The sequence below is a fragment of the Suncus etruscus genome, chromosome 1, assembly GCF_024139225.1.
Source record: "Suncus etruscus isolate mSunEtr1 chromosome 1, mSunEtr1.pri.cur, whole genome shotgun sequence".
NCBI lineage: Eukaryota > Metazoa > Chordata > Mammalia > Eulipotyphla > Soricidae > Suncus > Suncus etruscus.
The window spans coordinates 22,692,944-22,720,155 of NC_064848.1; the positions used below are offsets into that span (position 1 = coordinate 22,692,944).

General features: G+C 48.4%; 1 protein-coding gene and 1 pseudogene across 1 annotated transcript in view; both read left to right on the forward strand.

Moving 5' to 3' along the window:
- Window positions 1-1,609: 1,609 nt before the first annotated feature.
- Window positions 1,610-27,212, forward strand: part of GABBR2 (gamma-aminobutyric acid type B receptor subunit 2) — a 371,159-nt gene continuing 345,556 nt past the window's right edge. The window contains exon 1 of the mRNA XM_049784138.1: window positions 1,610-1,975. Coding sequence (XP_049640095.1) covers window positions 1,649-1,975 — 327 coding nt within the window. The 5' untranslated portion in view covers window positions 1,610-1,648. The remainder of the gene's footprint in view (window positions 1,976-27,212) is intronic.
- LOC126012396 (60S ribosomal protein L32-like) overlaps window positions 9,618-27,212 on the forward strand; it is a 35,116-nt pseudogene continuing 17,521 nt past the window's right edge.

Below are 27,212 nucleotides of genomic sequence, written 5' to 3' on the forward strand. Positions count from 1 at the left end.
CATCCAGGCCTCGTCAAGCTCTGAAAATTCTGACCTGCCCTTCTAACCTGATCCTCAGATGAGCTCCTCTGTGGACAACATATGACTTCTCACCCTCTGCAAATGTGGGAAGTGGACACAAGTCCAGAGCTATGGATGGAGAGTGAGTGGTGGCAAGAGGGTGGAGGATTCCCTATCTTGGCCCTGCAATGCTGCTCCAGAACTCATGCTGGCTCTGGGGTTCAGCCCTCCCTTGGACCACAGTGAGACCTCTCTCAACTTTTGCCTCTCCTGCTGAAAGGATGCTAAGAAGGATCAGAGTCCAGCTGGCTGTGAGGAGCCATGCTCAGGGAAGCTGAAACTTCCAGTTGTGCTATGCAGCAAGCAAGGTAGCTAGCTCATTTACCCCACAGGGTGGGATCAAACTCACTGATTCCTTACAGCATATGCTGTCTACTGTTCTCCCTCATGGAGCACTCCTTGGGATTTTATCTTTTCACCAACACAGTCCCGGGTCTTCAAGTACAGAGAGGAACCAGGGGGGTCCTGGCTTCTGGGTTAGCTCTCAGAACTGTTTTTTGCTGGACGGGGCACCAGAAGAGAAAGGCTCGTCGACCTCATTAATGTCTGGGAAATAGACTCAGAAGAGGAAGGGAATTTAGGGAGGACCCGTGGGGGCTTGGAGACCCGGGGATGTCAAATGCCCTGAGAGAAGAGGACCCTAGTGGAGGGAGAATCCATGAGCCACCCCACCCCCTAATATTTTTTCTGGAGCTGGCAAAGGGCGGCTGCTCAGGTTGGTGGCAGGGAAGCAAGGCCACGAGGGCTAGGACCCCTAGCACGATTTGGGAGCGATAAGGATCCCCCCTACTTGGCATCCAGCGGTGCGGGAATGAGTGCCAAGGCTAACGGGCATCTAGTACGCGCTCAAGGGCTCGACGGGACCTTCTCAGCTAGACCCCGGAGAGTCAGTGCCCGTCGGGAGTGCAGGTGCTCCAGGGAGACAGTCCCCGCTGCCCTGGCTCCGAGCACCCCACCCCAACCCCTGTCTCTGTTTCTTGCGATCGGGTCCCGGCGCGGCGGAGGGCAGGGGGCGCGGGTGCGGGTGCCGGTGCGGGGAAGGCTGTCCTCCTCCTCCTTCTCCTCCTCCCCGAAACCCCTGCAGCGCCGGCGCCTCCTCCCTCCCTCCTTCCCCGGGCGCGCACGGCCCGTCCCCATCCCCGTCCCCGTCCCCGTCCCCGGAGGCGGCCTCGCCCGCGCCTCCCGCGTTTCCTGCCGCCCGCATCCCCTCCCGCCTCCCCGGCCGGGCTCCAGGGGCTGCGGGCCGCGCGGCTCCCGGCGGGAGAGAGAGCGGCTCGGAGCGCGCACGGGGGCGGGCGGGCGGAGGCGGCCAGCCCCTCTCTCGCCTCCTGTCCTCTCCTCTCCTCTCCTGTCCTCTCCGCCTCGCTCGCGCGCTCGCTCCCCGCCCGCCTCCCGCTCCCACCCCTTCCCGGCGTGATTGATCCGTCACGGGCGCCGCCGCGGCCGTTCGGAGCCGAGCCGGAGCCGGGGCCGGGCCGGCGCCATTGCGCGCGCGCCGCGGCGGGGAGTGCAGGGCGCGGGGCGGCGGGCCGGGCCGGGCCAGGCCATGCGGGCCCAGTGAGCCGGCGCCCGCAGCCCGCGGCGCGGCATGGCTTCCCCGCAGAGCCCCGGGCAGCCCCGGCCGCGGCCGCCGCCGCCGCTGCCGCCCGCGCGCCTGCTGCTGCTCCCGCTGCTGTCGCTGCTGCTGCTGCCGCCGCGGGCGCCCGGGGCCTGGGGCTGGACGCGGGGAGCCCCCCGGCCGCCGCCCAGCAGCCCGCCGCTCTCCATCATGGGCCTCATGCCGCTCACCAAGGAGGTGGCCAAGGGCAGCATCGGGCGCGGCGTGCTGCCCGCCGTGGAGCTGGCCATCGAGCAGATCCGCAACGAGTCGCTCCTGCGCCCCTATTTCTTGGACCTGCGCCTCTACGACACCGAGGTGAGTGAGTGAGTGAGTGAGTGAGTGTCCGGCCGGCCGGCCGCGCCGTCGGGGCAGTGCAAGGGGGTCAAGGGGTCCCCAGGGGAGGCAGCCCTGAACCGGAGCCCTCCTTGGAATCATCCCTGGCTGACCCTTGTCGGAGTCCAGGAGGGTTGGGACTCAGATTCAAACCCCCGCTGCAGGGTCCCGCTGGGCACGGCTGGCACTGTTGGAATGAAAACTGATCGTCCCCATCTTCTGGGATTGCGTGTGTGTGTGTGTGTGTGTGTGTGTGTGTGTGTGTGTGTGTGTGTGTGTGTGTGTGTGCTTTGACACAGAAGACCACCAGGGTTTTGCTTTGGCCAGAAGGAGCATGGGTGGAGGGAAAAGACTGGACCCCTCAAAGGCCTGGAGAGATGGCCTCAGCCCAGCTCCCATGCAGGTGGGCTCCGGAGTGCAAGGTGGTTGGTTGGTGCTTGGGTTGTACATCAGGCCACCTGGGGCTGGCAGACGCCACGGGCCTCCTCCTGACCCCGAAGGGAAAGCCGAACCGCTTTTGGAGGTCCCTAGGGCTCGGGGAGGGACCCCAGGCGCTAGCGAGCGCAGCCTGGATGGATGCGCATGGTGTGCGCTCCAGCTGCTGGCAGCCCGTGTCAGGCGGGCAGTTTCGGGGCCACTGGCTCTGGAAGCGCTGCTTGCTCCCAGCCCGTGGCGGGAACCCGACAGTTCCGAGAGGCGACCCGCTCGCTTCTCTCCCGCAGTAGTTGCTCCAAGAGCGCCCTTCGGCACGTCTGGCGCAGGACCGGGAGGGTCTGGCCGTGTCGTCGCTTCGGCGGCTGCAGGCGCAGTTTCTGCGAGCGCAGACTTGGAGCGCAATAGCTCCTCCCGGCCTCCTTTGAACGCAGCCTGAACCCAAGAGTCCAGAACCTGCCCCCCTCCTGCAGCCTCAGCCAAGACTGGCTGGGTGAAAGGGGGGAGGCTGGGGTGCGCCAAATCGGGGCGCAAGGGAATGTTGGAGCAGCTATGCCCGGTGATGGAGGTCGGGCTTGTGAGTTTTCTGGACTGAAGGAGCCCCTCAAGCTCGGGCCGCATCGCCTGAGTCGCGGCCTGAAGGGGGCAGTGATTTCCTATGCTGTAGGCACAGTTGGCATCTCTAGCACCCCGCCAAACCCCGCCAAGGAGCTGGGCTTGACCCCGACTTCCAAGGGGGCTCTCTGCTTGAGCGCTTTTGCATGACTCCGGGTGCAATCCCTTAGCAGAAGAAGGCTGCGTCTCCCTCTTGGTCGTGTTGCCTGGGCTCCCAGTCTTTCTCGGTCTGTCTAACCCCTCCTTTTTTTTTTTTTGGTCCCCAGAGAAAGAGCTGAAATCTCGATTGCATCTTATTCCCCTCCTCCCCCTCCACTGCTGAACCAGCTAGCTCTGCGCTGTAAATAAAAGGTGAAGAAACGGTTGGCATAGGCTGCTGGAGGCAGACTTGCCTCTGCCCTGGGGAAGAGGCTAACTGGGTGGCTGCGCACAGCTCAGCCGGGTGTAGAATTTTTTCTGAACGACATCCCCTCTCCCTCTCATCTTGGCTGAGCATTGCAAGTTCTCTGGGGTTTTGTCCCGCCACCTAAGCAGAGAGGACAAGGCGATGATGTCTTTTCTGAGGGCACCTAGGATATCTCATTCCCTGGGAACAAAAATGTTTATAGGTAGGGTGGCTCTGCTTGCATCATCTCATTTCTAAGTTTTGTAGGTGAGATCGTTTTCATCAATGTATTCCCTTTAGAACGCATGAGGAGAGAGAGAAAGACAGAGGAGGGAGAGAAGAGCAGAAGAAGAAGGAGGGAGGGAGAGGGAGAGGGAGAGAGAGAGAAAGGGAGAGAGAGAGCAAGAGAGAGAGAGAGAAAGAGAGAGAGAGATTGTGGCAGCTAAGAATGGGCCTTGGTTTTCATTGGTGGGTGGGAACTGGGAACCAACAGTTTTGTTTTTTTTTTTTCCAAATGGGGTGTGATGACTTTTAGAGTGAGAGGCCCTCAGGCTGGGGGTGAGGGTGGTGGTGGAGGGATGTTAGAGACTCTTCCACCTGCTGAGGCCTCTCTCCTGGTGACTGCAGGCAGATCAGTTTGAAATGGACTTGGGAGGGGTGCAATAGGTGGACTTAATGGGTTCTGGGCCTAAACCGGTCTTCTCCTGGGGTGACCTTGAGCTGGTGGTTTAACTGCTCTCGGTTTTATTCTTGCACTTCTGAAAGCATAGGAACTATTCTAGGTGCTGCACAGAGAATGCCTTGAGCTGGCGCTCAGTGGCTTGGGCTCCATTCAGTGCTGGGAACGCTGGAGAAATACGCCTGACTTCTCTGCCTTTGTTTTTCCTGGCTTGGATTCAGAAGCTAGACAGAGCTTCTAGATGTGAGGAAATGGTCCCGAGGCCAAGAGGAAGATGATTGTTTCACAGGTTTGGAAATCTCACAAGGAACCAGTGAGCACCAGGGAGGAAATTTTTGGACTGACAAGCAAATAAACATCTTTGTTGCTTGCTGTCATGTGACAAGGTGTCATGTTCAGGACACTGCCCAGGTGCAACCAGATTTGATTTTTGTCAGCAGGCCCGTCCTTAGAGTCGATGCATTTTCTTGCCATGCCAATGGGAGGGAAATATTGGTATGGGTAATTGCAGCAAGAGGCACATGAGCCTGAGATGTTTGCGACTGTGTGAGAGGTTTTTATTCTGAGGGATTGGCTCTGTGGACTGGACATCTTTTCTGATCATTTTCTGGCCAGTCACTTGTGGCCTATGGACTTGAATATGAGACAGATCTGTGTTTGGAGTTAGATGCTCTGCTGGCATTTGCTTTCCGTCATTGGCCAAAGGTTATGGGCAGCCAAGAGGGATTTTTGTTCCCAAAGTCTTCAGGGAGATGACGATAAAGCAAGAAATGAGTTAATTTGAGCTTGGGTTTAGCTAGTTAAGTGAGAAAGGCTCGTGTTTGCATTTGGTGGACCCTGAGTATAATTAGAATCGCAGTACAGAACCAGGTTCTACTCAATGCCATGTGCTTGTAAGAATGAAATACCCCAGCATAATATCTACTAGTCAGGGCCTCTTTAAACAAGTGTTCATTTTGTTGGGGGTATTCCTGGCAGTGCTCAGGAATTACTCCTGATGGTGTCCACTCCGTATGTGGTGCTGGGGACTGAATCTAGCAAGTACATTGTTGGGTACTTCCAGGAAAATTTGGGGTATGAAAACATAAGCAAGGCAACTGAAGATATAAATAAAAGAAAGCCTCAGAAACCAATTAAAATCAGAGTACAATACTGAGAATCTAGGCCAAAATGTTTATTGCATTTTTTTTTGAGGGGCTTTAATTGGCAGGGCTCAGGGCTCACTCCTGTAGCAGCATGGAGGATCTTTGGGGCTGGGATTAAACCCAGGTTGGCTGAAATCAAGGTAAGTGCCTTGCCCATTGTCCTACCACTCTGGTCCCAAGTTATTGCAATTTTGAGTATTAAAATTTATCCCTGAGCTTCCTGGCAGTCAAGGTAAACATGATAGATTGGTAGGATAGATTGTGTACACATTTTACTAAAAGATACTAAGAAATGATGTTGTTTTTAAAAAAGAAAAAGCTTTCTTGGGGCTGGAGAGGGTATGAGGGTAAGGCACTGGCCTTGCAAGCTGTTAAATCTAGTTTGATCCCCAGTACCACATGTGGTCCCCTAAACACTGCCAGTACAGAGCCAGAAGTAATCTCTAAGCACCTCTAAGCAAAACAAAACAAACAGACAAAACTAACAGAGCCGGAGAGATAGCATGGAGGTAGGGCATTTGCTTTGTATGCAGAAGGATGTGGTTCAAATCCTGACATCCCATATGGTCCCCCGAGCCTGCCAGGAGCAATTTCTTTTTTTTTTTCTTCAAGAGCAATTTCTGAGCATAGAGCCAGGAGTAACCCCTGAGAGCCACAGGGTGTGACCCAAAACAAACAAACAAACAAACAAACAACAACAACAACAAACTAACAAACAAAACCCAAGAACAAGAAACTTTGCAGGATTGCAAAGATAAATCAGTGAGTTGAGCAATGCTTTGAAGAAGGGCTTTTGTTTGTTTGTTTGTTTATTTGTTTGTTTGTTTTGTTGTCATACCCAGCAGTGTTTAGGGGGTTCTCCTGGATCTGTGTTCAGGGATCATTCCTGGCGATGCTCGGGAAACCATATGAAATGGCAAGATCGAACTTGGGTGGGCCACATGCAAAGCATGTGCTATTATTATAGCCCCTTAAGAAGGCTGAGGGTATTTTGGGGGGGGGCACACCTAGTGGTGCTCAGGGATTACTCCTGACTATGCGCTCAGAAATTGCTCCTAGCTTGTAGGACCATATGGGACGCTGGGTATCAAACTGTGGTCCGTCTTGGGTCAGTGCGTGCGAGGCAAGTGCCCCACCACTGTGCTATCACTCCAGCCCCAAGAAGGTTGAGTTTTTTTTTTTTTTTTTTTTTTTTGGTTTTTGGGCCACACCCAGTAACGCTCAGGGGTTACTCCTGGCTATGTGCTCAGAAGTTGCTCCTGGCTTGGGGGACCATATGGGACACCGGGGGATCGAACCGCGGTCCGTCCAAGGCTAGCACAGGCAAGGCAGGCACCTTACCTTTAGCGCCACCGCCCGGCCCCCAGAAGGTTGAGTTTTAATCCTAAACACTATATGGTCCCCTAAGCACCACTGGAAGTGACCCCAAGCACAGAGTTAGGAGTAGGTCTTAAGCACTGCAGAAGCTAGTAACAGAGAACATGTATAGACTGTTTAAGGCCCTCATTTGATTCCAACTTTCATATACTCTCATGAATACTGTTAGATATTGCCTTGGTGGCCTCTGTAATCAATGGGTGTGATTCTAGTGGCCCCTGAACACTCAGAATGATACTAATGGTCTCGAAGAACCATCAGTCATAGCATTGCCTCTCCACTATGGTCTTATTTCTGATAGAAGTAACTACTATTAAAAAAGTTTTGCAAAATATTCTGAAATATTCTTTGTGTTATTTATTTTTTGTGTGTTTGGGTTTTTTGTTTTTGTTTTTGGGTCACATCCAAAGGCGCTCAGGAGTTATTCCTGGCTCTACACTCAGAAGTCACTCCTGGCAGACTCGTGGGACCACATGGGATGTCAGGATTTGAATCTGGGTCCATCCTGTGTTGGCTGCATGCAAGGCAAATGCCTTACTACTGTGCTGTCCCTCGGGCCCCCTTTTTGTTTGTTTTGAGGCCACACCTGGTAATAATCAGAGACTACTCCTGGTTTTGTACTTGGGATTTCTTCATGTAGTGGCAAGGATCAAACCTGTTTCTTCTGCATGCAAAGCTTACATTCAGTCTATTGAGCTATATTTCCAACTTATTATTATTATTGTTTATTTTTTGGTAGCTACATTATTACAATTAAATAATAACCAAGGATTGAATTAAAAAATAAGGTTAGCTTTTTTTGATTTAGTTAATGTTCATTTTAGAAACACAAACTTATAGATAAACATTAAGAAAAATAATAATTGCCCATAATCCACCTACACAAAGATAATTATGCCTAATAATTAGAATTATTTCCTTCCAGTTGCCAATGTTTACTATTTCAATCCTTGAGAACCTATTCTGTCTTGTGTTCTTTTACATTTTCTTCCATTCAGTTAAGATTATATGATGGCAATTCCCCCCATTCCCAACACTCAGTCATGCTCCATGTTTGTAAAGGTCATCTTTTGCCTTTTTTGGAGGGCACGCCCAGCTTATTTGCTCTGTGCTCAGCGATCAAGCCTGACAACTTTGGGGGACTATCTGAGTGCCAGGGATCAAACCCAGGTTAACTACAGGTAAACACCCTACCTGCTGTACCCCTGTAAAGATCATCTTTAGCATCTGCATGAATTTTAGTGGATTTGATCTTTTCTTTATTGTTGGATCTAGATGCTTCTCCACTTATTAATAGTCTAGGCCATTCTGTACTGAATTTAGGAAAAGCTCAAGGAACCCATGGAAGTCTACCCTAGTGCAGGTTTTCCAGCTTCAAGACCTCAGGAAAGCTGGTGATGGTTGAAGCATCCTTCCATAAATGTTATGCTGCATCTCTTTCCTCCAATTCACTGGGTATTTGAAAGGATCCAAATTGGATTGAGATCGAGTTTCCTAAAGAGAACTGAATATAACCTGGTGTGTATTTTCTGAGCACCTACTGTGGCTGCTGATGCAGCAGACGGGAGTAAAACAACCCTTGGGTTCCAGAAGGGGAGTCGGTGCCCAGGGTAACACCAGGAGCCCTGGATTTGTTGCTTTCAACAGAAGATAGCAAGTGCTCACAATGGAGAAACCCACTCCTGTAACTCTATAGAACACCACAGAATGGTGCACGTAAAACAGTGGGTGGTATGGTAAGAAAATTGTCTCTCAGTACAGTTTGTTTAGACATGAAAGCTAGAAAATGAGCTTTTAGGATGGGCCGTACTTTTTTGTGATTACAGCTCCACTGCCCAGCAAATATCTGGTCCTTAGAAGATCTGTTGCTTAGGACTCATTGAAAGGTACAGAAATCCAACCATAACCAGTTTATATGACTGAAATATCCTGGGCCGGAGCATATTCAGACACGGTTGAATCGAGGGATATTGAGGGTCCTTTGAAATGATTTCCCTTGCTTGCCTCTTGGCTCAGATTTCTTCCATGTTTGGCTTTGCTCTCTGTCAGTCTTTCCCAATGTGGGCACAGATGGCCCCGTCAGCTGCAGGTTTATATACATACTCTCAGTTTAGGAACTCCAGTAAGAAGAGTGTTTGGATGCTTCCCCCCGTCCCAAAATTGCAAAATGCGCAGTTCAACTCTTATTGTCTAGAATTAGGTCACAGTCACATGTCCACTTCTGAGTAAATCCCATGACATTGCTGTGAGGACTGGGCCAGTGGTCTTTCTTTTCATGGAGGGAGAAGAATTCTGTCCCACCAACCCCAGGAATAGTGAGTAAAGAAGAGGTGGTCTCCAGAGGATCCAGAGGCTCTGAGAAGGTTGTCATGCCTGGTGGGTCAGAACAAGAAAACCCATAGACAGTCATGATGGGAATGTTCAGTTCCAGGAAGAAACTGTGGGTGCCGAGCGATGGTAAGAGAAAAAGACCAGGTTTTCCGTCAGAGGAGCCTGCTGTGGTGCTAGCAAGATAAGAAACTCGTTTTGAATGTGGCTACCCTGGTTCAATCTCTGGCACCCCATATAGTCCCTTGTCACTATCAGACATCATCTGAGTGAAAAGCCAGGAATAAACCTTGAACTCATAAATGCCAGGTGTGACCCATAAATCCTCCCTCCACAAAAAATGAAGTGAGAGAGACAGAGAGAGAAAGAGAGAGAAGCCTGTTAGAGGAAGTCAAGAGGGGTGGGTCTGGGCTTGGCAGGATGTATAGAATATTCCTGCTGAGAAGTGGGTGACCCAGAGAATGAAGTTTTCACCCTAGGGCCTAGGAAGTGTTCGCAAGATCAGAGTGTGGAGGCAGCTAAGCACCAGGTTAAGTCCAGGGAGTCCTCTCATTCCCAGGTATCTCCCAGTGCATACAGAGTTGATCAAGGGAGTTGCTTTCATGCTGGGCCTGAAAGCCTTCTGGGAGCTTGCAAGAGACAGGTCTTTGCGCATGATGAGACATGTTCAGTGCTAGTAGGAGATTAGAGAGCCATGAGCCACAGGATTTAGGAGACAGGAAGCTTCCAGAAGTGCTGAAGGAAGAAAGGCTGATGCTAGAGCAGAGCAGTAAAGGCAGGGATGGGAGAGAGGTGGAGGAGGGTAGGTGGGACCTGGCAGGACATTGGGTAGCTAGGGATGAACCATGGATGCAAGCAGCCTTGTAACCAGGGTGTCACATGCTTTGGACAGGTGGTTTGGGAATTAAGAGAATCTCGGGTGCATGGGGCAGAGTGTTGGACCCCTCTCAGCACTATTGCTGAGATCCTCAGGAGGCCAGGATACCCTGTTTTGGGCCCCTGCTGAGCGCAACTTACCTGTTTGGTGGCCTCAGGTGAGATCCTCAACTTGGTTTTGGAGAAAGATGGAGAAACAGGTTGTTTTTATGGATTTTTATTTTATTTTTTTTTGGTCACACCCGGCAATGCTCAGGGGTTACTCCTAGCTCTATGCTCAGAAATTGCTCCTGGCAGGCTCAGAGAACCATATGGGATGCCGGGATTTGAACCATCAACCTTCTGCATGCAAGGCAAACACCTTACCTCCATGCTATCTCTCTGGCCCCATGTTTTTATGTGGATCTGGCCTCCCTTGCCTCTCCTGCAACAAGGGTTTGAGCTGTTGGATTTGCTATCTGCCTCGAGGGCACTCCCCTGAGGGAAGGGCCAGTCTGCTTGACCAGTATCTCCCTGGGTCCTGAATGTCTACTGGCATGAGTTGTAAGTGAATCCATTTAAATCTGATTTTAGGGCAGAGTGGCCTGACTGGCTCCTGCCCCCAGGTCTTGGCACCCAACCCCCAGTCCCTGCAGGACTATAGAGGTGACATCATAAACCAGGTTTAAGCTGACCGCCAAGTTGCCACTTTCCACCTCCTGTTCCCTCCAGTTCCAACCCTGCACTTTTCTACACAGAGGTCCATGTCATTTGCTATGCCTGCTCTCCACCCACTGGCTCCTTTCCTCGCCAGACACCAGCTGAAGCTGGTGGGTAGAATGAACAGAGTAGGGCTTGGAATTCTCAAGTCCTAGTGTGCTTAGTACTTGGAATTTGTCTAGGAGTGGTGGAGCTGTTGACACTATTAGAATTCTCCTGTCTTTGGGTCTTCTTTTCTTGTGGGCATAGAGTAACAGCTTGTTCACATGGAGTGCTGAGCTCCAGCAGGAAACAGGGAGACTGGGTTTGTACGTATAGTGCACATAAGCAAATGCATGGATGGGACTGACGCTTTTGTTGTTTGTTTGTTTTAGGCCACATCCAGAGGTGTTTAGTGGTCACTCCTAGTTCTGTACTCAGGGGTCATTCCTGGCAGTGCTCAGATCCATATGGGATGCTGGGAATTGAACCTAAGTCGGCCTCATGCCAGGAAAGTGCCCACTATCTCTCTGGCCCCTGGACTGATGCTTTTTATTATCAGGGAAAAACACCTGGTGCTGCATGAACAAGTAAGTCCTGACATTTCTGTGACTTCACCCAATAAAAATTATGCATTGCTCACACAAGCCCAGAGTGAGTCCAGGTATGGCTGGGTGACCCCTTTTTCCCATGTGTTCACTCAGGGATCCAAGCTGCTTCTGTTACAGCTTCCCATCCTGTGGTCGGTGAAAGCCACTGGTTGTTTAGCCCTCTTGGCTTGGAAGGGACCCACACTCTATGTATTTTGATTTCAGGGCCTGGGAAGAGTTTTTGGTTATTGCAGAGGAGGCTGAAACACCAAATGACTCTCAGGGAAACGGGTTGCAGTGGATCCTTCAGGAAGCTAATGCAAAGATATGTTTGCTAGGACAGGAGCCTTGGGGAGAGACACTTGAAACAGAAAGGAGAGAAGGTCGGGATCCCTCTGACCTTGAGCCTGCTTTTACATTGTGGAAGGAGAGGGGGAGTGTCAGCTTTCAGGAAGCTTGCCCATTTCAGACAATCTGGTGAGGTGTTTCCAAGCCAAGAGTGTCCATTAGGACAAAGAGCCAAACTGGAGATTCCCCTGTTCAGTAGCTGCAGGTTCCCTGGGGGAGAAGGACAGCGGAAGTGCTGCGGCAGAGCTGGAAGGAGGAAGAGCAGTTGGAGGCTGCTGGTGGGTTCTTCTCCCCTGGGAGAGTTGAACCATGCTTGCTGTGTGGCTGCCCCCCAATTTCCTGCTCCCTTGTCTCAGCACTCCAGGACCTTCTAGGCCCTGTTCTGGGCTCTGGGATTCAGTGATGGGTTGCCACTGATACCCCCTCCTCTGTGCACTCCCAACTTGCCCTTTGTAAACAGGTGGCCAAGCCAGAGATCCTGCTCCTGAAGGTAATCCTGGTGGAACTGGGGTGTGTTTGGGGAGTTACAGGGGGTTGGTGGTGGTGGAAGGTGGGCCTTTCTGTTCTTTCTGTTTGGTCCTTCCTCATGTTGTTTGGGAATCAAATGGGAATGGCTGATGAAGTGACACCGTGTTGGAACGATTTATTTTGGTTCTGGGCAGATGAGGACACTAAATGACAGAGTTGAGCCAAGTCCGTGCAACTTCACTTGCTCCTTTATTTCTCTCTTATTCCATGAGTGTTGAGGGCTGCAAGGAGGCTGCTGAGCAGCCCATCTCTGGACCCCTTCTTGGAAGGGCGTGATGGATAGGCTTAGTCTCAGAGAGGCTTTGCTTCTCATTAGGCGTCTTGGTAGAAGCCTCAGCTTCTTAGACAACCAGCTCTGTGAGGGTCAGGAACTGGGTGAGCCTGACTGTCCACGGTTGCTTTGCGCCCCTTGTCAGGGCAGGCACAGAGCAGGAAATATTTATGGAACAAATACTTCTAAAAGCCTGCCACCCTGATCTTCGGTTCTAAGAGGATTAATGGGTGAGGTTGTAACAAATTGAGGAAGTGCTCAGTGTGCCAAACCACGGAGTGAGCCGGCACTTCATCGACCCTGCTGTGCTTGTGTGGTGCAGAAGGGAAAGAGGATGGGTTGGTTGTTCTAGCCGGAGAGCTTGTGCAAAGAGGATGCCAGTCTTTGCTCCATCAACAGAAATGCAGAGCTTCCTTTGAGGAACAACAACCATAACTTACTTTCCATGGAGCCAGGGAGAAGTTTTGATGAGCACTGGCTTTGCAGACAGGAACCCCAGATTCTGTCCCCGGCACCACATGATTTTTCAATCCCTGTTAGGAGACCCCCTGAGCTTTGCTAAGTATGGCACCAAAACAAACCAGCAAAAACTCCTGAGAAGTCATGGCTTTAGAGAGAGGCTTGGGAGCAGTTCTTGAATTCACTTTCAGTGGATGATGGAAGAAACAGGCTTCCCCCACTTCCACTTCCCAGTAGTGTCTTAGTAGAGACTGGGCTAGGCTCTGCTTCAGGTGGAGGTGGCTGAAAGATGGCTAGGGTGTAACCCTGGAGCCAGGTGGTAGGTCTGGGCCAAAAGAGAGTTAATAACTTAGGAACCAGAGTAAAATTCAGGCTTGAATAAAGGGCATGAATATTGTGACTACTTTGAAGGGGAAATGGAGGAGAAGATGGAAGGAGGCATTCTTTGATTAGTTTTATTTCCCAGTCCTTTTTTGGGGGGGTTGGTGTATGTCTGCCATTACTCAGGACATTACAGTCAGGGTTTACTCCTGTTAGGGTTCAGGGACCATATTAACAGCTGAGGTTTGAATCTGGTTGGCTGCGTGATAGTGCACTGAACTATCTCTCCAGCTTTCCCCAAGCTTTTTTGAAGGATCTTCAGCACTGGAAGGGTGAACTGTCATTGTCATCTAGAAAATTAGTGGCAAGTCCAAAGTATTGATTAAATGCATTCATCGGTCTCTCTCAGTGTCTGTGTCCCTCAACAGCTTGCTGAAGTCACCGCACTTTCTTGCCATTTGGCAAGAGTGCCATTAGTCAACTCTGATCAGATAAAATCTAACCAACAAAGGGCTTTGTAGAGTAATGCGTTATTGCTGCTTTTGTGGCACGGGGTTGGAAGGGGACAGGGAGAAAATGATATTTTCACACTCTACTCAAGACCCACTTGACTTTGTTCAGAAGGAACCGATTTCAAAACAGCCACCCTTATCATAAGCACTATATTATCCAAATCACTTTGTTTCTAGAGCTGCCTGTTCACAGAAGCATTTCTGAGAATACCCAGATTTGGAAATTGCACTGACAGGCGGGTACCCAGAAGCTGTCTCTGGGGCAAATGAGCTGAGCTGACTCCTGTTTCTCCCAGCTGGGCACAGGCTCTGAGAGTAGGAGAACTCCCAACATCCCACCTAGTGTTCTGGAGTGGGAGCATCCAACCCACTCATCTGAGGGGTCTCCTCTATGCTTTGCTAGACCTAGGTAGGCTGAAAAGCCTTTGGAAAACTTCTGATCTTCATAGCTGATGAAGTGCAATTTGTGCAAGTGTTTATTTAGGTGAAGGAAATACAAAGGCAACATTGCTTCCTCCTTAACAGTGGCAGAAACCACAAACCCAAGAACCAGATCTCCCCTTTATTGCTGGATATGTTCAGCCCCATGATCCAATGCAGGTTGGGAGAGATAGGATAGTATAATGAGTAGTATCCTTATATCAGTGCTTTTCAATTATTTTCTCATGCCCCCCCAGGAAGAAGAAAACATTTTTCTCGCCCCCCCCCCCACTACTGTAAATAGTATCTTTATTTTTTTAATTATTATTATTTCTTTTTGTGGTTTTTGGATCACACCCGGCAGTGCTCAGGGGTTATTCCTGGCTCCAGGCTCAGAAATTGCTCCTGGCAGGCACAGGGGATCATATGGGATGCCGGGATTTGAACCGATGACCTCCTGCATGAAAGGCAAACACCTTACCTCCATGCTATCTCTCCGGCCCCAAATAGTATCTTTATTAAAAAAAACTTTAACCTGGGCCCTGAGAGATAGCACAGCGGTGTTTGCCTTGCAAGCAGCCGATCCAGGACCAAAGGTGGTTGGTTCGAATCCCGGTGTCCTGTATGGTGCCCCGTGCCTGCCAGGAGCTATTTCTGAGCAGACAGCCAGGAGTAACCCCTGAGCACTGCCGGGTGTGGTCCAAAAACCAAAACAACAACAACAACAAACAAACAAAACCCTTTAACCTACAAAACAAAAATATATAAAATAATTTGAGCTGATTTTTTAACCAGAGGTGATGTCTAGATTAATGGCTGTAATGAGCACGTTTTGCAATGCACAGCTTTTCGAAGTGGAGTTTGAAGCAGCACACAGCAACTCTCAGCTCCAGAGACATACAGAGACATAAACATGGGGCTTAGCTTGTTGTGACAGTGTTTGCCGAGGTCAAACGTGCGCCCCTTTACGGAGCCTTGCATGCCCCCCCCCGGGGGCGCGCCCCATTATTTGAAAAGCACGGCCTTACATGCAGTACACCTGGGTTTGATTCTCCATACCATACAAGGTTCCTTGAGCTCCACCAGAAGTGATCCCTGAGGATAGGCCCATGAGTAAGCTCTGAGCAAAGCTGAGTGTGGCCCCCTCCAAAACAAAAATTGCTTTGCTCACTTACTTGTTCCTCACAGAAGTCTGTAGAGGGTCATCTTGTTACTTTCCTGACAAGCCTTGGTGAGGTTAAGGGACTTAATATCAAGCCCAGCCTGGAGGCGAGTCGGTATTTTCATCAGGGTAGTTAACATTTTACTCTCTACCCTAGAATACCCTACGCACCTTCATGTCCTCCTCTACCCCCTTACCCGACCCCAAAAGCAGGTGGCAAGTTTCGTGGTCATTGGTCATTGATGCTTGCTTATTTTGTTTTGGTGGATTTCATCCCACTGCTTGCATTACTCTCAAACTCATTTCATGTCCACTTTGTCAGTGCCCTGCAGCCTGTAGCATGGACCACTCACTTAGCACTCAACTCAGGTGGCCTTCCTCCTTGTCAATCTGTGCGGCCAAACTCTTATTCTGGGTATGAGAACAGCACTTTACTTTCAGGTCCCACAGAGCTTGCCTGCTTGCCCTGCTTCTTTGCAGGTAGGCTCCCCTTTGCATCTGAGCTCAGCCCCATGGCTCCTTCATTTATTTACTTGGCTATGCTCCTACCCTTTCCTATCCAAGACCTTTGCACAAGGTGTCCTTACTGCCTACCAAGCTTTTTGTCACCTCATGGTGTCCCCATTGCCTAAAAAGCTGTTTGTTACCTCTGTTTATGTCAGTTTCAGTGTGCTTTTTATTTTTCCTCTTCCCCTTCATTCATTGTGCTTTTTAGTGTCAGCCTCACAGGAACCATGAACTCTGCCCCTTTTTGCACTTCTTCACAGTTGTAGTTGTTTGTTTGTTTGTTGGACTGTTTACTCAATCTTTATTTTCTCTGGTTCCTTTAGAAGATTGTGGGCTCTATAAGGGCAATAATTGGTCTGCATGGGTCCACCTTTATTTTCTGGCACTTGCCTGATGCTTTGTAACTCTCTTGGTGGCCTCTTTAGATTCAATGTTGAGGGATTTGTGAAGTGGAACTGGATGTCTGTCAGGCTTGCTCTATGTTTTCAATGCCTGTAAGGTTTGGCAGAGAGACAGTGGGGTCTCTGTGGCAAAGCCATCACAATCAGGCTGAGGCAACCAGTGAGTGTATACTGGCCCTGCCAACCCCAGAGTTCTCATCTGTAAATGGGAATGTGCTTTCACAGAGGAGTCTTTTAAAGGTTCACAGAGAACATCTGTGGAGAATAGCAAGCTCAGGGAACCAAGTAGTGTGGGGAGCCCCTCGATTTTAATGTTACCACTTTATTGGGAGGCTTGTGAGAACGTATGATACTGAGTGGTCAGATTAAAAACTAGTCTCAGCAGACAATTGTCTCAGGCCAGAGAAGAAGTGTGTGAGCATTGACTGGGTCTCTAAAAAGTGGTTGTGTTTAAGCTCAGGACAATTTCAGGAGATGAGAGGGGCACTGAGGACCCCAGGGTGACCACTTAAAGTCCAGAGTCATTCTGTGGTCCCTGTGGGCAATTCTTTGGCGCCTGTCTTGGCTGTGAGCTAGGCCAGCCACCAGGGCAGACACAGCCTCTGTTATGTGCCTACTGTGTCCCAGCCCCTAGAACACAGCCTACAGCTCCTGGGTGACAGCCACATGCGCTATTGAACATCTTGTGTTGCCATCTCCACGTGGGACCCCTCTGTAGGTGATGCTCCCAACCAGATGCTTTTCACAAGTGCTGCTCAGAAATATCAAAGGGGAACATTTGGGGTAAGATCACAACTAAACTCTAAGTGGAGCAGATGCTCTCAAACAGCTGAAGTGAGGGGTAGAACCCAGGCCCTCACCCATGCAAGGTAGGTGCTATGCTGTGGATGAAAGCAAAAGGCAAGCAGCATTCTGGCATCCTATGTGATGAGTTTTTGTCTCCCTTTATGTTCCAGAGACACACCTTGTAGCTTGTAGGCAGAGTGGAGAGAGCTTTGCAGTCGCATCTCTGATATTCATTAGTGAATATCTTCAGCTTCCTTGAACATCTTCAGCTTCATTCTGGCCTATAAAGTGAGAGTGATAAGGTTTGCTCATCTTGTCCATAGAGCTATGGAATGATGGAGCCTGGTGGGGCAGAGAAAAAAGGGAGAGAAGAGAAAGCTAAGGTAGAGACGGGGCTTTAGAAAGTTGTAAAGTGATTCAGAAAGAAGGTAATCTAGAAACAAAACTCAGAGAGTAATTAATTCTGGGTTGTTCTCACAGGGCATTGGCTGTTTCCAATAATGCCTCTATAAAGGAGAGGTTGTTCACGTGGGTGCTTTCATTCACCTCCTAAGAAAGGGCTTCTGGCGGCAGATTATAGCCTTGTGGTTTACAAAGAGGCAGAGGTTTTGTGACCAAGGAGTCCATTACAGAAGCAGCTAGACTGCAGAATTTTCTTTCCAGGCTCACATGTCTTCAGAGGCCAGCTTTATCTTTGGCACATGAGGCAAAGATCATTCACAGCCAAACTTCACAGTTGAATGAGGGTCTCAGGGCAAAAACTAGGGAAGATGGAAGTTATTATCTGTTGTGGGCAAGGCTTTCTAATTTAGGTCTGTACTAAGGCCTGGTCCTAAATCATGGGATGTTGCTAGGTTTGGGGGCCAGAGCAAAGCCTAGTATATTGGCTTGAATTTTGACACTTGCAACTGATACAGTTCTAGCATCCCAGTGTGCCACGTGCAGAGTTAATAATATTTTTTTTTCCAGAAAGAGCTTCGTTATAAAGTAAAAATTCCCAAGTTGTGAGATCACCCTGCATGCTATGTTTCTAATCGCTTAAGCCAGGAGTGGCGAACAAGTTTGACACAAAGAGCCAAAATTTTAAACTGTGAGAGTCAGAGAGCCACACCAGGCAGTGACCTGCCAAAACGACAAACACTCACACAAAAGCATATAATTTTAACAATAATATATTAAACACATATTGCATTTTGCCATTTTGAGTGAGGGTAAAAATCCTGTTCGCCACCCCTGTCTTAGGCGAATGGGTCTGAAGAAGCAGGTTAGCAGTGAAGAAATAATATATCAAGTCAGTCAGGAAAGTCAAGAAGTCAGTGGCTTTTTGGAGTGGCTTCTTCCTCATGGTGTTTCCCAATGCCAAGCCAAAACTAACTTCTTTTTTATTATACCAATACCCACCAAGAGGTGGAAGATTGAGAGTGAGACAAAAGTACCTGTCCAGTGGGTTTTCACATATCAAAGGAAGAGGTTTAAGGAAGGAGGAAATTGGGGGGACACTTTTGTTTTGGGTTGATAGCTGGGAGTGTACATTTTGTTTCACCTTTTCACAGATCTTAAAGTATTGAGTTGGAATTTTAGGATTATTGGAAATTCTTGGAAAATCTATATAGAAATGATGAGCTTGGCCTAGAAACACTGGGCAGATGGGGGGGGCAGTTCCCTCCTACTATAACCCCAGGAAAGTGCTAGCCAGTCTTCTGTGAGTTCTGGGCTTTACACCAGAACTCTGGACTGTGGGCCCTGGGAGTCTATGATGGTGGGCTGAGCTCATGGAAACTGAGGCTGAATCTGGATCTGCCTCAGAGAATAGACTTGGGGGAATCTTTCAGGTGCAGTCTAGAATCTGGGTTCCTGGGAATCTCCTGGGAACTGGGAGCTCAGGACCACTGCTGTCAGGGAGAAAGCCTGAACCATCTGCCCAGTGTTTATAGGAGAATTTGAGATGTGGCCTCTTTTGTCCCCAGTCCGATGTCCTGTGCTATGGAGCAGGCCTCTCAATTTGTCTCCTTCCTAACTTTCTGTAGATGATATTAGCTCAGCAATTAAAACACAAAATGTTACCATTTCTCTTACCTGTTTCATCTGGCTATAAATTGGGGAGAAAGAAATTCTTCCCTGACCTCTTCTTTGGATGGAGAGACAGAGGTTTGGAGCTCTGAGTCCAGGGGGGAAGCAGTGAGTAATGATGGATGCTATGCCCAGTGCCCTTGGCACCTCCTATAGCTGTGGTCTCTCCTCTCTAGTCACATCATAGGGCCTGGAGCTATGCAGGTTTGTCTGTGCCCACAGGGCTTGAGCAGGAAATGGAGAATCATCCATCATGGCTATTTCTGAAGCCTTTGTAGCAGCCCTGCCAAGAGAGGGCGGGATGGGTATCAATGCTAAAGTGTGTGTCTAGAGGCGATCTGCTCCCTAGATGATCAAGTGCTTCCTAATTCAGCCTCTTCAGCATCTCCAGACACAGCAGGTGCTCAAAGTGGCCGGAAGCTTGAACTGGTCTCTGTCCCGCAGACTGTAGTAGGTGGCCTTCCAGGGAGATGACCTTGTGCTGGGACACTGGACTCTACTTAGGAGCCAGCACACAGTTCCTGACTTACACCAGGTTATGGGGCCATAAATAGTGCTTGGGCATGGTAACTCCTGGTGGGCAACAGAACCAGTCAGTGGTTGCAGCAGAATGTTGGTAAAGTAGCTTTGACATGGAGCAGGATAGCATGCCCCCACCCTCCAGTTTTGAATTCAAGGCTGGTCATTTTCCTGACTGGGTCCTAGAGTTTCCCTCTATATAATGGGGTGGTTACAGTAGGACCCAGTTCTAAAAATGCACAGGCTCAATATGAAAATTAAATCAGTTCAGTCTTGCTTGGGGCCTGAGTGATAGCGCAGTGGTAGGGCATTTGCCTTGCACATGGCTGACCCAGGATGGACCTGGGTTCGATCCTTGGCATCTCATATGGTCCCCCAAGCCAGGAGCGATTTCCGAGCACATAGCCAGGAGTAACCTCTAAGCATCCACCAGGTGTGGCCCAAAACGCAAGCAAACAAAAACAATTTTGCTGAAGGTTTCACCCCTGCCTGATTCCTGGTATATATTCAGACCAAAAGACTGCTCAAGAAAGGCTGGCTACAAGGCTGTTTCGCACTGCTCACAGGGTAGGTCCTAGCAAAGGTAGAAAGGGCACAGAGGGGAGTCAGGGACCCAGGAAGGCAGCAGAGACTATGAGTGATCTTGGAGCTGGCAAGAAAGGATGGAAGGTGGAATGAATATGTGGGAGGAGGGAACTGGTGTGGAGGTGGGGTCCAAAAGTGTGCAGATGGGGAGTGATATAGGCATGTGACACAGACTTGGCTTGTGGGTAGGAGAGCTGGGCCCTCAGGGTGCACAGGCAACGGCCCTCATACAGCACCATTGTCCAGGGTTTTCCTCCATTATTTTCTTCCTCTTACAGCAGTCAGGCCAGCTGCCTCCTGTTGACTGAAGAGGAAACCTAGTATGGGAGCTCCACAAGGTTGTCTTTGGACCAGGTACAGCAAAGGGAAGTGTATTCAGCTTTGGATGCAGGGACTGACTTTAGGTGTAGTTGACCTGACATTAATTTTGTTTGTTTTGGAGCCACACCTGGCTGTGGTCAGGAATCACTCCTGGAGGGTTTGGGGCACCATATGGGGTGCCAGGGATTAAAGCTGGGTCAGCCACATGCAAGGCAAATGCCCTACCTGTTGTGCTATCTCGCTGGCTCTCCTGACTTAGAATTTAGTCTTGCTTTATTACCTGCTGGGACATGGCCCTAGGCAAATACCTAGACCACTGGGTCTTGTTTTTCCAATTTTCTTCATTTTGGGGTTGACACCTGGCTCTGTGCTCACTGGTGGCAGTGCTTAGTAGACTGAATCAGGGAATTGAATCTGGGTTTGCTCTATACAAAGCGAGTACCTTAACCCCTGTATTCTCTCTTCAAGCCCGTTTTTTCAACTACATACATGCAAAGTAAGTTTGCCTGCTTGGGCCCCCAGATGAGCATTCAGAAACCTCTCCACCGAAGTCCATGATGGGGGAGTGCCCGCCACAATTGTTTGAGTTTTTGAATGAACAGAGGGCTGGTCTCCTTTGAAGCACCTGATTGGATTCTGTGGGAGTCTGCTGGGAGACTAGTCTAATTTTAACAAGGGGAAATGACTCAGGGGCCTGAGAGGACCCAGGAGCCATCTCAGAGCTTCATCTAAGTTTGGTTTGTAGGTGGGAATTAATAGATACAATCAGCCTAATGCTTCCCTTAATGGTTTTCTTGATGAAGAAGCAGAGATGAGTAGGGATGAAGCTGGAAATGAAGTCACTGGCCTGACCATAGGGTCTATGGGCAGAAGGGTCATGGGGAACCAAGTCTGAGTATAAGTGGGTGGGGAAGGTGGTGGTTTGGGTGCATTTTTGGGCATGGGGTGAGCCACTAGCTGGTCTAGTATGTGGTGGACTATTTCTGTTTTGTGTGTGTGTGTGTGTGTGTGTGTGTGTGTGTGTGAGGCTGTCTGACAGGTGTCTTCTGTTTCCCCTATGGGTGTGAAGAACAGAGAAGCCCCTGGGACCACTTTTTGGGTGGATTGAGGGGACTCCTGAGAGATAGGGAGTTGTGGGTGCCCACCTGAGATGCAGAATGACTTTTCTACCAGACTCTAATTCTTTTTTTTGTTGTTTTGTTTTTTTTTTTTGTTTTTGGGCCACACTCGGTAACGCTCAGGGGTTACTCCTGGCTATGCGCTCAGAAGTTGCTCCTGGCTTGGGGGACCATATGGGATGCCGGGGGATCGAACTGTGGTCTGTCCAAGGCTAGCACAGGCAAGGCAGGCACCTTACCTCTTGCGCCACCGCCCGGCCCCCAGACTCTAATTCTTTCTCCTCTTGCCACTGACCTCATCCTCCAAGCAATGTGTGGACCAAGTCTGAACCACATCTTGATGGAGGAGTTTCAGAGAACAATGAAGCAGTTTTCTTTCATTCATTATAAAGAATTCCATGCATAAAGACAACACTAAATTAAAAAAAAGTCTACTCTGGAATGAGGCAGAAAGGTTCCCATCCTACACCTAACATCCTCAGGCATATAAACGGCCCAGATGCACAAATGAATCTTATCAAGTTGTCAAGGTACCAAATTACCCTAACTCTACAGCTCCTGAAATGCACATCTGCAAACTTGGCCACACACCACCTCCAAACTTCACAGTACTGACAACCCAGTAGGAACATAGAAAATTTGATGGGAAATTTGCATAGAAACCCGCTAAGCTCAATGAATGAAAACAATAATGCAAAAAAGCTCAACTAGTACCATTTGAGGTGTAACCATCATAATTTTTCTTTTATTGATCTATTTTTTGATATATTTACCATTTTGTTGTAACAAGCAACATGAAGTAAATTTGTGCTTGCAAAGGAGACAGATTTGGGGTATGGGAGTAAATTGGAGACAATGGACAAGGAAGGTCACACTAGTGATAGGATTCATAGAAATGCCCGAAACAACTGTATTATGAACAGTTTTTTAAATCATGGTGTTTAAATACATTTTTAATATGATTTTTATTTTGATCATTGTGGCTTACATATTGTTGACAATATTATTTTAGGTACATATTTACATAAAAGCAAGGGGGATTCCCATCACCAGATTGTCTTTACCTATACCTCCATTTTTGTCCTCCCTCCCATTTCCTCTTCCCTCACCCTCAGGGCGGCTAGAATATGTGGTCCCCTCTGTATCTGACCTACTACTTAGTAGTCTTGCACCTGTTTGGTCTTGATGTCTCCCTTATTTCCCCCTCTAACTGGAGGTAGGACTAGTTAGTTCAAGATGCATGGTTTTGTTTGAAAAAGAGAAAAGAAATAAGCTGGGGTAAGAGACTAATATGCCGAAAATGTGCGGAATCCTTCTAGGGGCTCTCATCAACGCTTTGAGAGATGAAGGAGATAAAGAAGGTGAAACACTCCCCCCGTACCAAAAGAAGTGTCAAATATCCAGTGAGGATTCCGGCTATATCGATTAGCACCACAAAAAAACAAGCAAACGAAAAAAAAAAAAAAAAAAAGAAAAACAGACAAACAAAAACAAAAACAAAAAAGAAACAAACAAAAACAAATCAAAACGAAAACCGCTATGGTGTAATACATTTAAAAAACTTTGCTCGATGCGTTGAGAGAGCACATGGTAATAATGACTTAGGAAGAGTCTCGGGTTGCAGGGCAGGGAAGTGGTATTGGATACCATCCTAGATCTTGAAGGGCTGGAGCCTCCCACCCATGTTTCTATGGGACTTGGGTTTCTTGTTCTGTATAATAGGCTGGTCTCTGCTCTGCCTTCCCTCATGGGTGGATGTGAACTTTATTTTGATGATGGATCTTGGGGCAGGTAATGGAGAGAAAGGTCTATAACTGTTCAATGTTTCGTGGGAGAGCCTTCCCATGAGACCACGGTCATGGCAGGAACCAGGAAAGCAATGATAGAAGATATTGCAGACCCAAGTGTGTATCACTTCCGCTTTGAGGAGACATTAGGAGGTACCCTTGTGGGGTACTGTGGTTTTGTGGAGAGGGATTGATCCATACCTAGTGGTTCTCAGACTTTGCACTTAAGGATCATATTTGGCCCAGCATCCTCATCTTTAAGTTGAAATTGAATTTTGGGGAGCAGAAAGAGGTTCATTGGAATTTTTCATCAGTGTAAGCTAGAAGATCTCAGACCCACCTGCACAGCGAGGGTCTCCTGAAAGACTTTCCAAAGTTGCTTGGATGGTCTGAAGCTGCCATGTAAAGACTGAGCTGTGTGGTGTGACTCATGCTGATCCACTAGTGTTAGGAGGAACCACTCCCCACCCCCACAAATGTCCCCTGCTATGGCCGCTTTCTCTGGACTTTTCATCTTCTGGCTTTGAGTGGCAGTATTAGAGAAATCTGGGATATAAGGGTTTGTCTTGGTGACCTGGAGCACTTAGGATCTTGTCTAAGTTACACCTTAGTGCAACCACTGATGACAGCTGGCACCAAGTCTTTAATCCTATAAGTCATCTGCAGATCACTCATCTGAAAGGAGAACATATGATCAGCTCTTTCAAGAGGCATCAGGTACATGACTTTCATGATGGCCCATTTTTTAGATCAGTATTAGTTATTGTTGTCAGTTCTTACAGTACCTGATTCATAAGCTAATCAGTATCATGGATGTGTGTATGTACTTTCAAGCATCCACTAGGGTCCTTGTAATATATCCCCAGGGTGTGTGTGTGTGTGTGTGTGTGTGTGTGTGTGTGTGTGTGTTGGGGGTGGGTGACATTACTGTTACCTTTCCAAGTCCCATAGGATGGAAGAATTCTTACTATTTTCTCATCCTTTCAGATGAGAACTCAAGCACCAGGAGAGTCAATGAACTGTTGAATGGACCAACCAGCCAGGGAGATTGATTCTAGGACTTTGTCCCTAACTATCACATTTCACTGTCTTTAGGTCTGGCTTTCTGGGGGACCATAACAATCCTGTGGCCTAGTAACTGGACTTCCTGCAGCGTGTCTTATATGACCATGTACAAATGAGAAAATGGGAACCCACAGCTATAGATTGAGCGTTGTACAACCCTTCTCTCAATTCCTAGGTTCAATACCATCCTCTGATGTGATAGCATTGGAAGGTAGGACCTTTGGGAGGTGATTAGGCTTTGTGTTCTGGGAAAGGGATGCCAAGGGGTTCCATCTCCTTTGGTCTGCCAGGTGAGAATATGGTGGAAATGGCCAGCTATGAGCTAGGAAGCTGATTATTATTTGGCACAGCTTCTGATAGAACCTTGATTTATTTTGGGACCAGGGAAAGGTAAGTTTGGGGCTACACCTGATAGCACTATTAGACATCATAGGTGATGTCAGTGAGGGGATCAGCCATTGTGATTGTAATTGCATTGTAAGTGTAATTACATTGAAGATGATGTTAGTTAGGGGATCAGACAGTAGAAGGAAACACCTCTGCTTACATGTGTTTGCTGCTCCAGGGCATCAAGTTGCTTTCTCAGAACCCCTAAGTGCTTGGCTCTGGGATTTAGAAAACCAGCTACTGAAGGATGGAACAAAGTTGATGAAGCTCTAGGTGAGGAGGTGTGAAGAGTATGAGACAGACATCACTTAGAAAGATCCCTGGTGGAAGAATGCCCCAGGTTCCACTCTTCAGGGCTCACCAACATCCCCTTTTTGAGCAGGGACTCTGGTTGGCTGCAGTTTCTAAAATGGCCTAGGGGCGCTGCTTCAATACACACGTGGGAAAGACTGAAAGATCCACTGCCCACTATCAAGTTCCTGTTGGTGCCCTTAGTTGAGATTCAGGGTCGCTTTTCTGCTCCGTTTCTCCCATCTGCAGATGTCTGTTTATTTCAAATTTTTAGTGTTCAGGAGTGACTCCTGGTGGTGCTAAGGCAACAGAGGTGGTGCCTGGAATCAAACCCCAGTGGTTCACAAGGAAGCAAATGCTTTGCCTTCACCTATACTATCTCTCTAGCCAGATACTTAGCAAATCTGCTGTACTTCAAGCACTGAAATGAATGGGAGCAGGGGATGAAGGGGAAGAGGGACAGTGCTAAGCATGGTCCAGGTCCTCATGGACCTTATGAACCAGAGTCTGTCTGCAACCTGGGTAGCTTTGGGAGAGTACCATCAAACCTGCCATCCTGGGAGAGGTGCATTTAGCCAGGGCAAACAGGCAAGGCCAAGTTCCACACCACAATTCCCTGGAGCTGGGCGGCAGCAGCTGGCCAGAAAGGAAGCATAGAATTTCCTCTTCAGGGAAAAGAATTCAGGCAGAGCCATGCCTGGCCCCGAAACGGAGTCAGGAGAACTTTGGTCTGGGGTAAGATTTTTCTAACACAGGCCTGGTGCTCTCTGTGGGTTCTTGACCAAGAGAAAACAAGGACCATGGGTACAATTGCCTGTGTACATGTACAAATGGTTAGAAACCAGAGCTGGGAAGATGCCTCACTGGACAATATGCAGGCTTTGCATGCAAGATCCCTGGGTCCCATCAACTGTGGTGGTTATCCATATGTCCGACAGACAGGGATCGATCTTCAGGTGTGAAATGGCTGAGAAATGCTGCAGCAGAGGATTGGAAAACCTATGTGGCTTTAATCTCTGGGTCTACGTATGTCATCTCTCCACAAAGCCCGCATTTTTGGGTGTAGGCCAGTGTGTTGAGGAATCCGTGGGTCCCTCTATGCTCCATGAGCAATTATGCTTTGGGGAGTTACTGGAGAGTAAGCCCAGGACAGACTGGCCAGCTGGGGTGGGAAAGGACCTTCAGGAGCCCCTGTATCTTTTGATAATCCATCCAAAGGATAAATGTCTGTATTTAGAGTGTTTGCATTTAAAAAGAAGAAATTACTGTAGTGTTTTTTTTTTATCTTCTTATGAAGTAATTTGTGTTTATTGTAGAACATTTGGAACAGGCGAATCAAAAGGAGAAGATTAAAATCACTCTAAACCCCACTATCTAACATAATCACTGTTGATATTGTGGTGTATTTTTTAAAAAAAAAAACTAAATTCTGATTATTTGCTGCTTGTTACCTGCTCTTTTATTTTTTTTCCTTTAACTCTCTATCATGTGGTACTTCCCAGGTTATTTCAGAATCACTATTTTTTATATAATATTTTTATTTAAACATCTTGATTACAAATATGATTGTGATTAAGTTTCAGTCATGTAAAGAACACCCCCCTTCACCAGTGCAACATTCCTACCACCAATGTCCCAAATCTCCCTCCATCCCACCCCACCCCCACCTGTACTCTAGACAGGCTTTCCAGTTCCCTCGTTCATTCACATGGTTATGGTAGTTCTCAGTGTAGTTATTTCTATAACTGCACTCACCACTCCTTGTGTTGAGCTTCATGTAGTGAGCTGGAAGTTCCAGCCCTCCTCTTTTTGTCTCTGAGGATTGTTGCAAAATTGACTTTTATTTTTCTTAAAACCTATAGATGAGTGAGACTATTCTGCGTCTATCTCTCTCCCTCTGACTTATTTCATTCAGCATGATAGATTCATGTACATTCATGTATAGGGAAATATCATGACTTCACCTCTCCTGATGGCTGCATAATATTCCATTGTGTATATGTACCACAGTTTCTTTAGCAGGAATCACTATTTTTGTTTATTTGTTATTATACCTGGAAGTGCTCAGGGATACTCCTTGATCAGTGCTCTAGGATTGCTCTCAGTGGTGCTCAGGTGATCATGCAGAGGATTACTCTCAGCTCTGCACTCAGGGATCACTTCAGGTAGTGCTTGGAGGACCACATGGGGTGCCAGGGAATGAACCTGAGTCATTTATATGTGAGGCAAGTACCCTATCCACTATACTATCTCTCT